Source organism: Drosophila bipectinata, chromosome 3R (genome assembly GCF_030179905.1).
Source record: "Drosophila bipectinata strain 14024-0381.07 chromosome 3R, DbipHiC1v2, whole genome shotgun sequence".
Taxonomy (NCBI): Eukaryota; Metazoa; Arthropoda; class Insecta; order Diptera; family Drosophilidae; genus Drosophila; species Drosophila bipectinata.
In genome coordinates this window covers 11,764,141-11,778,511 of record NC_091739.1, presented here as the reverse complement: position 1 = coordinate 11,778,511, position 14,371 = coordinate 11,764,141, and the positions used below count along the sequence as shown (strand labels likewise).

The following is a 14,371-nucleotide window of genomic DNA, read 5'->3' as shown; positions in this document are numbered from 1 at the left end:
GTATTCAGGTTTCGCAGCTCTGCAATAGGAGTAAATGCCCGAAAGTGCTCCATTCACCCGACGACTCTGCAGCGATGAGCATCAAGTTCACAGTCAACGGATTCCCGTACGAGGTGGAGGCCACGGACTTTGCCCCGGATATCACCCTCAATGCCTTCCTACGGGAGCATCTCCACCTGACGGCCACAAAATACATGTGCCTGGAGGGTGGATGCGGCTCCTGTGTCTGCGTCATCCGCCGGCGGCACCCTGTCACCCAGGAGGTACAATCCCGGGCAGCAAACTCCGTAAGTGGCTAGCATAGACACTCAGATTCTAATGGCTAACTCACTGTTTCAATTTCTGTTCGGAATTCCAGTGCCTCACTCTCCTAAACACCTGTGACGATGCGGAAATTATAACTGATGAGGGACTTGGCAACCAGCTAAGTGGTTACCATCCGATCCAGAAACGCCTGGCCCAGCTGAATGGCACCCAGTGTGGTTACTGCTCGCCGGGATTCGTCATGAACATGTACGGACTGCTGGAGCAGCACCAGGGACAGGTGAGCATGGCACAGGTGGAGGACGCCTTCGGAGGAAACATCTGCCGATGCACAGGCTATCGCCCCATCCTGGACGCCATGAAGTCCTTTGCTGTTGACAGCACAGTGGACGTTCCTTCCGAGTGCATAGACATCGAGGACTCCTTCGAGCTTCTCTGCTTGAAAACTGGACAAGCTTGCAAGGGTAGCTGCTCCAGGCCCCCGGTGAGGGATCAAAGTGGTAACCACTGGTACTGGCCCAAGTCCCTTGTGGAGCTCTTTGCCGCCTTGAGCCAGGTTGGAAGCGGAGAACTGTACATCCTGGTGGCGGGCAACACGGCTCATGGAGTCTACCGGAGACCGAGGACCATCAGACACTTTATCGACGTGAACAAGGTGCCGGAGCTGAAGCAGTACCGCATCGAAGCTGATTACACGCTATTGGGAGCGAATCTTACACTCGATGATGCTATGCAGGTGTTCCTGGAGACTGCCAAGAGGCCCGGATTCGAATACTGTGTCCAGTTGTGGCAGCACTTCAACCTGATTGCCAATGTGCCAGTCCGAAATGTAAGTTGAGCGCACCATAAATCCACCAACTCGTTTGGCGGTTCGTCACGCAAAGAAATTAGCAATCTACATTGATGTATGCTCTTTCTTTACATTGCCTTATTTTAAAAATGGACTTGAGTCTTAAAACAAGACAGGAATACATTTTAAAAGATATTTTTTTTATTAATTTTGTATTTTCTATGAATTTATACTCGTATATTTGTTATGAATCATATTGAACAGCCTTTTATGAAACTCTTATAATAACTAACCGACTCCCACGGCCAATGTCAGCGAGAAGTTTAAGAGTGGAGGCCAGATCCTCCAGCGTCCGCTGTCCTCTGGACTACAGCAGTTCCAGACTCAGAAAAAGAGTTACCCCGTCACCCAGGCTGTCGAGAAGGTGGAGGGAATGATCCAGTGCTCCGGGGAAGCCACCTACATGAATGATGTGTTGACTACTTCGAACGCTGTCCACTGTGCTTTTGTTGGTGCCACCAAGGTGGGAGCCACCATCGACCAGATCGACGCATCGGAGGCTCTAAAGCAGCCAGGAGTAATAGTTTTCTATTCTGCAAAGGACATTCCTGGAACGAATACCTTTGTGGAGCCCAGTTTCGGGTTTGTGGCTGAGGAGATCTTTTGCTCGGGACTAGTTCGTCATTCGGAGCAGCCCGCTGGAGTTGTTGTGGCTCTCACGGCCGATCAAGCCCATCGAGCAGCCAAGCTGGTGAAAATAAGCTACAGTAATCCCAGCCCCGACTTCAAGTTGTTGCCGAGCTTGACGGATGTGTTTGCATCTTCCACTCCTGATCCCTCCCAAATTGTGGCTGTTTCTGAGTCAAAAATAAAAAAGATCAAGTTTTCGGATCAGCCTGATAAGGAGGTTCGAGGCATTTTTCAGATGGGATTGCAGTATCACTTCACCATGGAACCCCACACAACAGTGGCTATTCCCTTCGAGGATGGCCTAAAAGTCTTCTCGGCTACCCAATGGATGGACCTCACCCAGTCAGTCATTGCTCACATGATCCAGGTGAAGGCCAAGGATGTCCAGCTACAGGTAAGTCTCTTAAAAGACTTTAACTCTCATGGCTTACAGATATTTTCGCGCTTAAGGTTCGTAGATTGGGCGGAGGATACGGCTCTAAGATTACCCGTGGCAACCAGGTGGCCTGTGCCGCAGCCTTGGCGGCTTACAAGCTCAATCGTCCTGCCCGCTTTGTGCAAACAATAGAGTCCATGATGGACTGCAATGGAAAGCGGTGGGCCTGCCGTTCGGATTATCAGTGTCATGTTAAATCGAATGGCAAGATTGTCGGAATGTCCAACGATTTTTACGAAGACGCAGGCTGGAATCTTAACGAGAGCCCCATTGATGGCCACTCGACCTTCACCGCCGCTAACTGCTACGAATTTACGGGTGAGAACTTCAAGATCAATGGCAATGCGGTGCTCACAGATGCCCCCAGTTCCACCTGGTGTCGGGCTCCGGGGTCGGTAGAGGGAATCGCCATGATGGAGAACATCGTCGAGCACGTAGCATTTGAGGTGCAGAAAGACCCAGCCGAAGTGCGACTTCTAAACATAGCTGCCGGGAATAAAATGACCGATCTGCTGCCCCAATTCCTTCAGTCCAGGGAGTATTACAAGAGAAAGCAGCAGATAGAGACGCACAATTCCAAAAATCGCTGGACAAAGCGAGGCCTCGGATTGGCGGTAATGGACTATCCCATCTTCTACTTTGGGCAGTACCCGGCTACAGTCGCCATTTATCATGTGGACGGAACCGTTGTGGTCACCCATGGAGGCATCGAAATGGGACAAGGTACGTACTTCACATTACGGATTAAAGCTTTTCTGAACTTGTATTTTCCTTCAGGCATGAATACTAAGGTAGCTCAAGTGGCTGCCTTCACTTTGGGCATCGATCTGAGCTTTGTCAAAGTGGAGTCCTCGGACACCATCAATGGGGCCAATTGTATGGTCACTGGAGGGGCTGTGGGCAGCGAGAGTCTTTGCTTTGCGGTTCGAAAAGCCTGTGATACACTCAATGATCGTTTAAAGGCGGTGAAGAAAGACGGTGCCAGTTGGGTGGAGACCGTAGAAGCAGCATACGCAAAATCCATCAATCTTATTGCTTCGGATCACTACAAGGAAGGCGACATGCAGAACTACCATGTTTACGGGCTGGCCCTTACGGAAATAGAACTGGATGTTCTCACAGGAAATAATCAGATCACACGGGTTGACATTTTGGAGGATGCTGGTGAAAGTCTGAGTCCGTACATTGATGTGGGCCAGGTCGAGGGAGCCTTCGTCATGTGCTTGGGCTACTGGCTAAGTGAGCAGCTGGTCTATGATCGCGAAACGGGTCGTCTGCTCACCAACCGCACCTGGAATTACAAGCCGCCGGGCGCCAAGGACATACCCATCGACTTCCGCATTGAGCTTATCCAGAAGCCCAATCCAAATGGGGCAGGGTTCATGCGATCGAAGGCGACTGGAGAACCTCCTTGCTGCCTGGCCGTGAGTGTGGTCTTTGCTCTACAGCAGGCCCTGCAGTCCGCACGCCAGGATGCGGGACTTCCGAGGGAGTGGGTGCGTCTGGGAGCTCCTACCACTCCCGAAACTTTGGTGCTAAATGCGGGCCATGAGGTGGCAACTTTTAGGCTTAAATAAAGATTATTTTCTGGTGGGGCATTATGCTTTTCTTTTTTTATATTTTTACACTTTTATAAATGTATATAATATACTATATATAATACCCATAAACATGAATAAATAAAATAAATTTTTTGTTTTTGGAAAAATCACGCAAACTGCTTATGAAAATTTACATTGTTTTTTTTTCAAATAATGGCATTAATTTAATGCACATAACATTTACATTTTAAGTTACCCCCCAAATTTCATAACAATCGTATTAATGCGATTATTTTCGAATTGAATAATTTTGGCATATTGCATTTTGTTCACAACTTAAAGAGAGCTTTGGAAAGCAGAAAGTGCAATTAAGCCAATATTAATTCACTATTTGCGTTTTGCTTTCTTGGCACTTTGATTGTCTAAACCCGTTCAGCCCAATTTTGTAGTATTCAGGTTTCGCAGCTCTGCAATAGGAGTAAATGCCCGAAAGTGCTCCATTCACCCGACGACTCTGCAGCGATGAGCATCAAGTTCACAGTCAACGGATTCCCGTACGAGGTGGAGGCCACGGACTTTGCCCCGGATATCACCCTCAATGCCTTCCTACGGGAGCATCTCCACCTGACGGCCACAAAATACATGTGCCTGGAGGGTGGATGCGGCTCCTGTGTCTGCGTCATCCGCCGGCGGCACCCTGTCACCCAGGAGGTACAATCCCGGGCAGCAAACTCCGTAAGTGGCTAGCATAGACACTCAGATTCTAATGGCTAACTCACTGTTTCAATTTCTGTTCGGAATTCCAGTGCCTCACTCTCCTAAACACCTGTGACGATGCGGAAATTATAACTGATGAGGGACTTGGCAACCAGCTAAGTGGTTACCATCCGATCCAGAAACGCCTGGCCCAGCTGAATGGCACCCAGTGTGGTTACTGCTCGCCGGGATTCGTCATGAACATGTACGGACTGCTGGAGCAGCACCAGGGACAGGTGAGCATGGCACAGGTGGAGGACGCCTTCGGAGGAAACATCTGCCGATGCACAGGCTATCGCCCCATCCTGGACGCCATGAAGTCCTTTGCTGTTGACAGCACAGTGGACGTTCCTTCCGAGTGCATAGACATCGAGGACTCCTTCGAGCTTCTCTGCTTGAAAACTGGACAAGCTTGCAAGGGTAGCTGCTCCAGGCCCCCGGTGAGGGATCAAAGTGGTAACCACTGGTACTGGCCCAAGTCCCTTGTGGAGCTCTTTGCCGCCTTGAGCCAGGTTGGAAGCGGAGAACTGTACATCCTGGTGGCGGGCAACACGGCTCATGGAGTCTACCGGAGACCGAGGACCATCAGACACTTTATCGACGTGAACAAGGTGCCGGAGCTGAAGCAGTACCGCATCGAAGCTGATTACACGCTATTGGGAGCGAATCTTACACTCGATGATGCTATGCAGGTGTTCCTGGAGACTGCCAAGAGGCCCGGATTCGAATACTGTGTCCAGTTGTGGCAGCACTTCAACCTGATTGCCAATGTGCCAGTCCGAAATGTAAGTTGAGCGCACCATAAATCCACCAACTCGTTTGGCGGTTCGTCACGCAAAGAAATTAGCAATCTACATTGATGTATGCTCTTTCTTTACATTGCCTTATTTTAAAAATGGACTTGAGTCTTAAAACAAGACAGGAATACATTTTAAAAGATATTTTTTTTATTAATTTTGTATTTTCTATGAATTTATACTCGTATATTTGTTATGAATCATATTGAACAGCCTTTTATGAAACTCTTATAATAACTAACCGACTTTTTATAGCTAAGAGAATAATTACTTTAAAATCCATTTTACTTTCAACAAGAAAGGAAAGCTAACTTCGGGCGGAGCCGAAGTTTATATACCCTTGCAGTTACAACCGGAATATAGAATAGAATCTGTACCAAGTTCCAGCTTTCTATCTTCAAAAAACACGAAAGTTGGGTCATTTCCGATCGTTCAGTTATATGACAGCTATAGAATATAGTCGGCCGATCCTTACGAAATTTGGCATGTCGTATTATTTTGCCAAAAATAGCGCTCGTGCAAAATTAAAAATTAATTAATTAAAATTAATTAAAATTAATTAATTAAAATTAACTCTCTAACTCTAAAAACACCGAAGTTATACCATTTCCGATCAATCAGTTATATGGCAGCTATAGGATATAGTCGGCCGATCCGGGCCGTTCCGACTTATATACTGCGTGCAAAGAAAAGAAGGGTGTGTGCAAAATTTCAAGTCGATAGCTTTAAAACTGAGAGACTAGTTCGCGTAGAAACAGACAGACAGACGGACAGACGGAAAGACGGACATGCTCATATCAACTCAGGAGGTGATCCTGATCAAGAATATATATACTTTATAGGGTCGGAGATGTCTCCTTCACTGCGTTGCACACTTTTGACCAAAATTATAATACCCTCTGCAAGGGTATAAAAAGCAGAGATAGTGCAACTACTAATTCCGCCAGTTACATAGAGAGAAATAATAGGTTACAAATAATTCTCAATTGAGAATGTAATTTTTGAAGTTATTTTAAAAAATCCAGAATGGTACATTGGCTGGAAACATAAGCATAAAAAAACAGCATCCGGAGTTCCCATCGGATGTGTTCATTACCTTCGAAGCTTTGGATGTCAAGGTTCTGGTCTACGATAATCCCAGTAATCAAAGAATGATGGGCTTGCTGTCGTATCTTAACGATACATCCGCCAAACTGGTTCTAGCTGCATTCATCCTAAAAGCATATCCACAGGATAAGTACATCTTTAACTCCTACAAGGTAGGAAATGCTCTTTAAAATGTGTCAGTCATTTCCACAATTTATTAACAGATCCTTGCCAGAGCCCAGAATGTACACGCCTACGTGAATGCAGGATTCCTGATCGAATGGCAGGATATTCAGCGCAGTATTGTGCGATCTGCCCGAATTTGTTTTGGAAACATTCGACCAGATTACGTTCATGACAACGGTTTGGAGAAACTGCTCCCGGGAAGAGATCTTTATGATCCTGCCACTGTTACTCAGATCTTCCAGCAACTTTCAGGCAGCATCCAGCCGGAGGAACGACCACCGGAAGCTTCTCCTGAATATCGTCATATGCTGGCCTGCTCGCTCTTCTACAAGTTTCTTCTGGCCACCGCGCCTAAGGAGCGGGTTCAGGAGCGATATCGCACTGGGGGTTTTCTGCTGGATAGGCCTCTTTCTTCGGGGAGCCAGTCTTTTGAGACTATAAAGAAAAACTATCCAGTCACCCAGCCCGTCCAAAAACTAGAAGGTAAGCTTTACGAAACTAAACATGTATGATTTATACTTACTTATTACCTTAAGGACTTATCCAATGTTCTGGGGAGGCCTCGTATGTGAACGACCTCCTGACCCCCTCGAGCTCCGTCTTCTGTGCTTTTGTGACCGCCAAGCGAGTGGGGGCCACTATAGAGATGATAGATCCTAGATCCGCACTTCAGTGCAAGGGCGTATTGGGCTTTTATTCTGCCAAGGACATTCCCGGGGTAAATAGCATCGTCACGGTGACTAGGGAGACACCCGCAGCGGAAGAGCTATTTGCTGCCGGGAGGATCAAGTACTACGACCAGCCATTGGGGGTGGTAGCAGCACTCACCCAGGACTCAGCGGCGTATGCAGCCACTCTGGTGAAAGTTACCTACGCTAGGGATCAGAAGAAGGTCTACTCCAGCATCAGCCAGGTTCTGGCGGAAAAGCAAGCTGATAGAATTGTGTGCCTTAAGCAAGAGGGGCAGAAACCTGTGGCGTTGGGGCCACTAGTTCCTGGTGATGTTCAGGGAAAGGGAATCTTTGAAATGGGCTCACAATATCACTTCTCCATGGAACCCCAAACGACGATTGTGGTACCCCTGGATAACATTCTGCAAGTGTACTCTTCCACCCAATGGATGGACGGCACTCAGGGAGCCATTGCTCATATGCTGGGGGTCACTGTAAACTCTATTCAGCTGCAAGTGAGGAGAGTCGGTGGAGGTTACGGAGCCAAGGTAACTCGGGCTAACTTTGCGGCCTGTGCCGCCGCTCTGGTGGCCTCCAAACTTAATAGGCCTGTCAGATTCGTCCAGACCATCGAGTCCATGATGGAGACACTCGGTAAACGCTGGGCCTGCCGCTCGGACTACGAGTTTCGTGCCCGCGCTAGTGGCTCCATAATCCTACTCACCAACGACTACTACGAAGATGCCGGCTGCAGTCTCAACGAAAACGTAGTAGACTTCCTGACCTTGCCGGCCCTCAGAAATGTTTACAATTTGGCTGATACGAACTTTAGGGTCAAGGGCAGTGCCATCCTCACTGACGCTCCCAGTTCGACTTGGTGCCGGGCACCAGGATCAGCGGAAGGTAATCTCTTTAACATGGTACTTTAAACGTCAATATTAAAATATGTTTTTTAGGCATTGCCATGACAGAGAACGCCATGGAACACATTGCCTTCGAGTGCCAATTGGATCCAGCTGATGTTCGTCTGGTTAACCTGCAGCCTGGGAGCAAAATGGTCCAGCTCCTTCCTAGATTCCTGGCCTCCACAGAGTATCGAAAGCGACGGGACCAAGTCAACCTGTTCAACACCCAGAATCGATGGCGTAAACGCGGCCTGGGACTATCAATAATGAATTTTCCCCTCAACACAACCATAGGTTTTACCTACCCCGCCACAGTGGCCATTTACCACGAAGACGGATCTGTGGTTATTTCCCACGGTGCCATAGAGATTGGCCAAGGAATCAACACAAAGGCAGCACAGGTGGCAGCTTTCCTGCTCGGAGTGCCGCTGGAGAAGGTGCGGGTCGAAGGAAGCAACACCGTGAATGGAGCCAACACCATGATAACTGCCAACTCAATGACCAGTGAGATGATTGGCATTGCCGTGAGGAAAGCTTGCGACACTCTTAACCAGCGACTGTCTCCGGTAAAGAAGCAGCTTGGGCCCCAGGCCACCTGGTTGCAGGTGCTCCAAGCTGCTTACCTACAGTCCATTTTCCTGATTGCCACAGAATCGTATAAACTGGGTGACATTCCCAGTTACAGCATCTTTGGCCTAAGTCTCACAGAAGTGGAGCTGGACATTCTGACTGGAAACCACCTAATCCGAAGGGTGGACATCCTGGAGGACGCTGGCGAAAGCCTGAGTCCGAACATCGATGTGGGCCAGGTGGAGGGCGCTTTTGTGATGGGACTGGGCTACTATCTCACCGAACTTCTTGTCTACGATCGCCAGACGGGCCAGATCCTCACAAACCGCACTTGGAATTACCATCCTCCAGGTGCTAAGGACATTCCCATTGATTTCCGCATCGAGTTGCTGCAAAAGAGTCCTAATCCAGTGGGTTTCATGCGATCCAAGGCCACGGGAGAACCTGCCTTGTGCCTGGCAGTTGGAGTCCTGTTCGCCATCCAGCACGCCATTCAGTCAGCCAGAAAGGACGCAGGACTTCCGAGGGAATGGGTGCGACTGGGAGCACCCACCACACCGGAGACTGTGGTACTTAATGCCGGAAGCCAGATCGAAGACTTTTCGTTGAACTGAAAGAACAAGAAATAAGCCTCTTTTATTTAATTAACCCTCGGTGGAGGTATCAAAAATATAAAATTATGACTGATAAAAAAAATGGGAAAATCAAACTATTTTATTCAATCTTGTCCATTTAAATGTACCCTCGTTTTCATCTTGTATCAACATTTTTCAAAAATAAGTAGTTCCTTAAACTTTTTTACGACTGGAAGATTTTTTGCAGTGGTCGCTTGATGTCACTTTTATCTGCTCGAACCCGTTTAGCCTAATTAACGGATAATCAGGTTTCGCAGCGCTTGGCAATAGACTCCATTCAATGGCGCGAAGTGGAGTTGTTACACTCGCCCGTCGACTCCTCAGCGATGAGCATCAAGTTCACAGTCAACGGATTCCCGTACGAGGTGGAGGCCGCGGACTTCGCCCCGGACATCACCCTCAATGCCTTCCTACGGGAGCATCTCCACCTAACGGCCACCAAATACATGTGCCTGGAGGGTGGATGCGGCTCCTGTGTCTGCGTCATCCGCCGGCGGCACCCTGTCACCCAGGAGGTACAATCCCGGGCAGCAAACTCCGTAAGTGGCTAGCATAGACACTCAGATTCTAATGGCTAACTCACTGTTTCAATTTCTGTTCGGAATTCCAGTGCCTCACTCTCCTAAACACCTGTGACGATGCGGAAATTATAACTGATGAGGGACTTGGCAACCAGCTAAGTGGTTACCATCCGATCCAGAAACGCCTGGCCCAGCTGAATGGCACCCAGTGTGGTTACTGCTCGCCGGGATTCGTCATGAACATGTACGGATTGCTGGAGCAGCACCAGGGACAGGTGAGCATGGCACAGGTAGAGGACGCCTTCGGAGGAAACATATGCCGCTGCACAGGCTATCGCCCTATCTTGGACGCCATGAAGTCTTTTGCTGTGGACAGCACAGTGGACGTTCCTCCCGAGTGCATAGACATCGAGGACTCCTTCGAGCTCCTTTGCTTGAAAACTGGACAAGCTTGCAAGGGTAGCTGCTCCAGGCCCCCCGTGAGGGATCAAAGTGGTAGCCACTGGTACTGGCCCAAGTCCCTTGTGGAGCTCTTTGCCGCCTTGAGCCAGGTTGGAAGCGGAGAACTGTACATTCTGGTGGCGGGCAACACGGCTCATGGAGTCTACCGGAGACCGAGGAACATCAGACACTTTATCGACGTGAACAAGGTGCCGGAACTCAAGCAGTACAGCATCGAAGCAGATCACATGCTCTTAGGAGCAAATCTTTCGCTCAACGATGCCATGGACTTATTCCTCCTGGCAGCCAAGAGGCCCGGATTCGAGTATTGTACCCAGTTGTGGCAGCACTTCAACCTGATTGCCAATGTGCCAGTCCGAAATGTGAGTAGAGCGCACCATAAATCTAAAAACTCGTTTGGCTTTAACAATCGCAAAGATAAGAAATTAGTAGTCGACACTTTTAAATGCTCTTCCTTTGTAAAAAATGTTTACTTATAATCATTATTTAATTTTTTTTTTTAATTTCTTACTTTAAGATGTTCTTAACATAGACATTTAGACCTATTGTTAGACATATTGTTTATATTCGTACGTTATCTATAAAAGTCAAACGACTGCTTCTTAGAGAATGAGCTTGAAGTCCAATTTACTTTCCAACATTTTTTGCAACAGAGATAGTAAATTAATTTAAAAACGAAATACACAACACACAATACACAAGAATATTTAGCGCCAATTTAAATTAATTTATTCCTTTACCTAAAAAGTTTTTACGTAGCGAGAAGAGAAATTTCAGTCAAAAGGTTAATGATTTTATGATTAGTTCTTCTTTATTTAAAAAAAATTTTAATTTCAGAAATATTTCTTAAATAAATCTTAGTTTAAATTTAATCCAAATCGAAAATGTTATATTTTTTGTAGAATGGTACTCTGGCCGGAAATATAAATATTAAAAAACAACACACGGAGTTCCCCTCGGATGTGTTCATTACCTTTGAGGCCTTGGACGTCAATGTCTTGGTCTACGATAATCCAAGTACCCAGAGGGTGATGAGCTTGTTGTCCTATATCAGTGATACCACACCCAAACTAGTTCTTGGTGGCTTTATCCTCAAGACGTATCCCAAGAACAGATATCTTTTCGGTTCTTACAAGGTATTGTAGTCCTTATTACGGAATTCTATTAAATACAAAGTTTCTTTTATGAATAGATCCTTGCTAGAGCCCAGAATGTGCACGCCTACGTGAATGCAGGATTCCTGATCGAATGGCAGGATATTCAGCGCAGTATTGTGCGATCTGCCCGAATTTGTTTTGGAAACATTCGACCAGATTACGTTCATGACGACGGTTTGGAGCAACTGCTCCTGGGAAGAGATCTCTATGATCCTGCCACTGTTACACAGATCTTCCAGCAACTTTCAGGCAGCATCCAGCCGGAGGAACGACCACCGGAAGCTTCTCCTGAATATCGTCATATGCTGGCCTGCTCGCTCTTCTACAAGTTTCTTCTGGCCACCGCGCCTAAGGAGCGGATTCAGGAGCGATATCGCACTGGGGGTTTTCTGCTGGATAGGCCTCTTTCTTCGGGGAGCCAGACCTTTGAGACTATAAAGAAAAACTATCCAGTCACCCAGCCCGTCCAGAAACTAGAGGGTCTAATCCAGTGTTCTGGCGAGGCCTCGTACATGAACGACCTTCTAACAACCTCGAACGCTGTGCATTGTGCATTTGTGACCGCAAAGCGAGTGGGCGCCACCATAGAGCAGATTGATCCCACAGAGGCACTCCAGTGCAAGGGAGTAGTGGCCTTCTATTCAGCAAAGGATATTCCAGGATTGAACAACACTGTCACCACCAATCTTTTGACCCCTGAAGTGGACGAACTCTTTGCAGCTTCTCAGGTCAAGTTCTATGATCAGCCCGTGGGAGTGATTGCGGCGCTCAACCATGACACCGCCGTTTATGCATCAACTCTGGTAAAGATCACCTATTCCAACAACCAAAAAAAGATCTACATGAGCATGAACCAAGTCATCGAAGACAACCAAACTGAACGAATTGTATGCTTAAAAAAGGAGGAGGTTGAGTCCATGAAGACGCCTCTGCTAGCCCCAGGGGATGTTCTGGGCAGAGGAATTCTGGAGCTGGAATCGCAGTACCACTTCACGATGGAACCACAGACCACTATTGTGGTTCCTGTGGACAACATTCTTCAGGTTTATTCTTCTTCGCAATTTATGGACTGTACCCAGGGAGCTATTGCTAAAATGTTGGGCGTCACCGTCAACTCAATTCAGCTACAAGTTCGCAGAGTGGGGGGTGCCTACGGGGCAAAGGTCACGCGGTGTAACGTGGTGGCCTGTGCCGCTGCTCTGGTGGCTTCCAAACTAAACAGACCAACCAGGTTCGTCCAGACCATCGAGTCCATGATGGAAACCCTAGGGAAGCGCTGGGCTTGCCGCGCCGATTATGAATTCCGAGCTCGAGCTAATGGATCGATTATTATGCTGACACACAATTACTACGAGGATGCGGGATGCAATCTGAACGAGAACGTAGTTGACTTTCTGACTCTTCCGATCCTTAAAAACGTTTACAACCTGACAGATTCAAATTTTAGGGCAAAAGGAAGTGCCATAATAACGGACGCTCCCAGTAACACGTGGTGCAGGGCTCCAGGATCAGCAGAAGGTAGAGTACCACCTGCATAAAAATAAAAGATTTGAATACGAATCCATTTAAATATTTAATTTTCAGGACTTGCTATGACGGAGAACGCCTTGGAGCACATTGCTTTCACCTGCCAGCTGGATCCGGCCGATGTTCGGTTGGTCAATCTTCGACCTGGTAACAAAATGGTGACACTTTTGCCTCGGTTTTTGGCCTCCACAGAGTACCGCAATCGCCGGAACCAGATCAACCTATTCAACGCCAAAAATCGATGGCGAAAGCGGGGCATCGGACTGGCTCTCATGGAGTTTCCACTGAACACGACATTCTCCTTCTCTTACCCCACAACGGTTGCTATTTACCACGAAGACGGATCCGTTGTGATTTCCCACGGAGGTATCGAGATTGGCCAGGGAATCAATACGAAAGCGGCACAGGTAGCCGCCTTTGTGCTCGGTGTTCCCTTAGATAAGGTGCGAGTGGAAACTAGCAACACGGTGAACGGAGCCAACGCCTTTGTTACTGCCAACTCCATGTGCAGCGAGATGATTGGACTGGCTGTGAGGAAGGCCTGCGACACCCTCAACCAGCGACTGGCTCCGGTAAAGAAGCAGCTTGGGCCCCAGGCCACCTGGGTGCAGGTGCTCCAAGCTGCTTACCAACAGTCCATATTCCTGATTGCCACAGATTCGTTTAAGTTGGGGGATATTCCCAGTTACAGCATCTTTGGCCTGAGTCTTACAGAGGTGGAGCTGGACATTCTGACAGGGAACCACCTAATCCGAAGGGTCGACATCCTGGAGGATGCTGGCGAAAGCCTGAGTCCGAACATCGATGTGGGCCAGGTGGAGGGCGCTTTTGTAATGGGTCTGGGCTATTATCTCACAGAACTTCTCGTCTACGATCGCCAAACGGGCCAGATCCTCACAAACCGCACTTGGAACTACCATCCTCCAGGAGCCAAGGACATTCCCATTGATTTCCGCATCGAGCTGCTGCAAAAGAGTCCTAATCCAGTGGGTTTCATGCGATCCAAGGCCACGGGAGAACCTGCCCTGTGCCTAGCAGTTGGAGTCCTGTTCGCCATCCAGCATGCCATTCAGTCGGCCAGAGAGGACGCAGGACTCCCGAGGGAATGGGTGCGACTGGGAGCACCCACCACGCCGGAGACTGTAGTTCTCAATGCTGGCACCCAGGTGGAATCATTTTCTTTGTAATTTTTAATGTTGATGAACATTTTTGGTGGAGGGGCTAACACTTTAAATAATTGAGATATCCATGAATATCAATATAATTATATTATATTTTATAAAATTAAAGCTAGTTCAAGTTTTTGTTTGTTTGTGGGCTTACTTATATATCAGGTATTGGAAAACTATGTTTTAATAGGATCTAATGACACCACTG

General features: G+C 47.8%; 3 protein-coding genes across 3 annotated transcripts; all 3 read left to right on the top strand.

The window, feature by feature from the left end:
• Positions 1-59: 59 nt before the first annotated feature.
• LOC122321525 (uncharacterized) lies at positions 60-3,888 on the top strand. Its single transcript, XM_070282066.1, has 5 exons — positions 60-287; positions 359-1,097; positions 1,348-2,138; positions 2,195-2,903; positions 2,958-3,888. Exons 1-5 carry the CDS (start codon positions 75-77, stop codon positions 3,755-3,757), a joined length of 3,252 nt encoding a protein of 1,083 aa, XP_070138167.1. The 5' UTR covers positions 60-74; the 3' UTR covers positions 3,758-3,888.
• A 274-nt stretch (positions 3,889-4,162) lies between these two features.
• Positions 4,163-9,306, top strand: LOC108129729 (uncharacterized). Its single transcript, XM_017247942.3, has 6 exons — positions 4,163-4,456; positions 4,528-5,262; positions 6,300-6,533; positions 6,585-7,029; positions 7,083-8,120; positions 8,174-9,306. The coding sequence occupies exons 1-6, from the start codon at positions 4,244-4,246 to the stop codon at positions 9,304-9,306; spliced, it is 3,798 nt and encodes a 1,265-aa protein (XP_017103431.2). The 5' UTR covers positions 4,163-4,243.
• Positions 9,307-9,653: 347 nt separating this feature from the next.
• Positions 9,654-14,205, top strand: LOC108129237 (uncharacterized). Its single transcript, XM_017247193.3, has 5 exons — positions 9,654-9,866; positions 9,938-10,672; positions 11,213-11,446; positions 11,503-12,985; positions 13,052-14,205. Exons 1-5 carry the CDS (start codon positions 9,654-9,656, stop codon positions 14,179-14,181), a joined length of 3,795 nt encoding a protein of 1,264 aa, XP_017102682.2. The 3' UTR covers positions 14,182-14,205.
• Positions 14,206-14,371: the final 166 nt, after the last annotated feature.

Coding starts and splice junctions, on each gene's coding strand:
- LOC122321525 (XM_070282066.1), top strand. CDS start 75: ATGAGCATCAAGTTCACAGTCAACGGATTCCCGTACGAGGTGGAGGCC. Junction 288..358: donor AATCCCGGGCAGCAAACTCC/GTAAGTGGCTAG, acceptor TCGGAATTCCAG/TGCCTCACTCTCCTAAACAC. Junction 2,139..2,194: donor CCAAGGATGTCCAGCTACAG/GTAAGTCTCTTA, acceptor TTCGCGCTTAAG/GTTCGTAGATTGGGCGGAGG.
- LOC108129729 (XM_017247942.3), top strand. CDS start 4,244: ATGAGCATCAAGTTCACAGTCAACGGATTCCCGTACGAGGTGGAGGCC. Junction 4,457..4,527: donor AATCCCGGGCAGCAAACTCC/GTAAGTGGCTAG, acceptor TCGGAATTCCAG/TGCCTCACTCTCCTAAACAC. Junction 5,263..6,299: donor CCAATGTGCCAGTCCGAAAT/GTAAGTTGAGCG, acceptor TAAAAAATCCAG/AATGGTACATTGGCTGGAAA.
- LOC108129237 (XM_017247193.3), top strand. CDS start 9,654: ATGAGCATCAAGTTCACAGTCAACGGATTCCCGTACGAGGTGGAGGCC. Junction 10,673..11,212: donor CCAATGTGCCAGTCCGAAAT/GTGAGTAGAGCG, acceptor TATTTTTTGTAG/AATGGTACTCTGGCCGGAAA. Junction 11,447..11,502: donor ATCTTTTCGGTTCTTACAAG/GTATTGTAGTCC, acceptor TTTTATGAATAG/ATCCTTGCTAGAGCCCAGAA.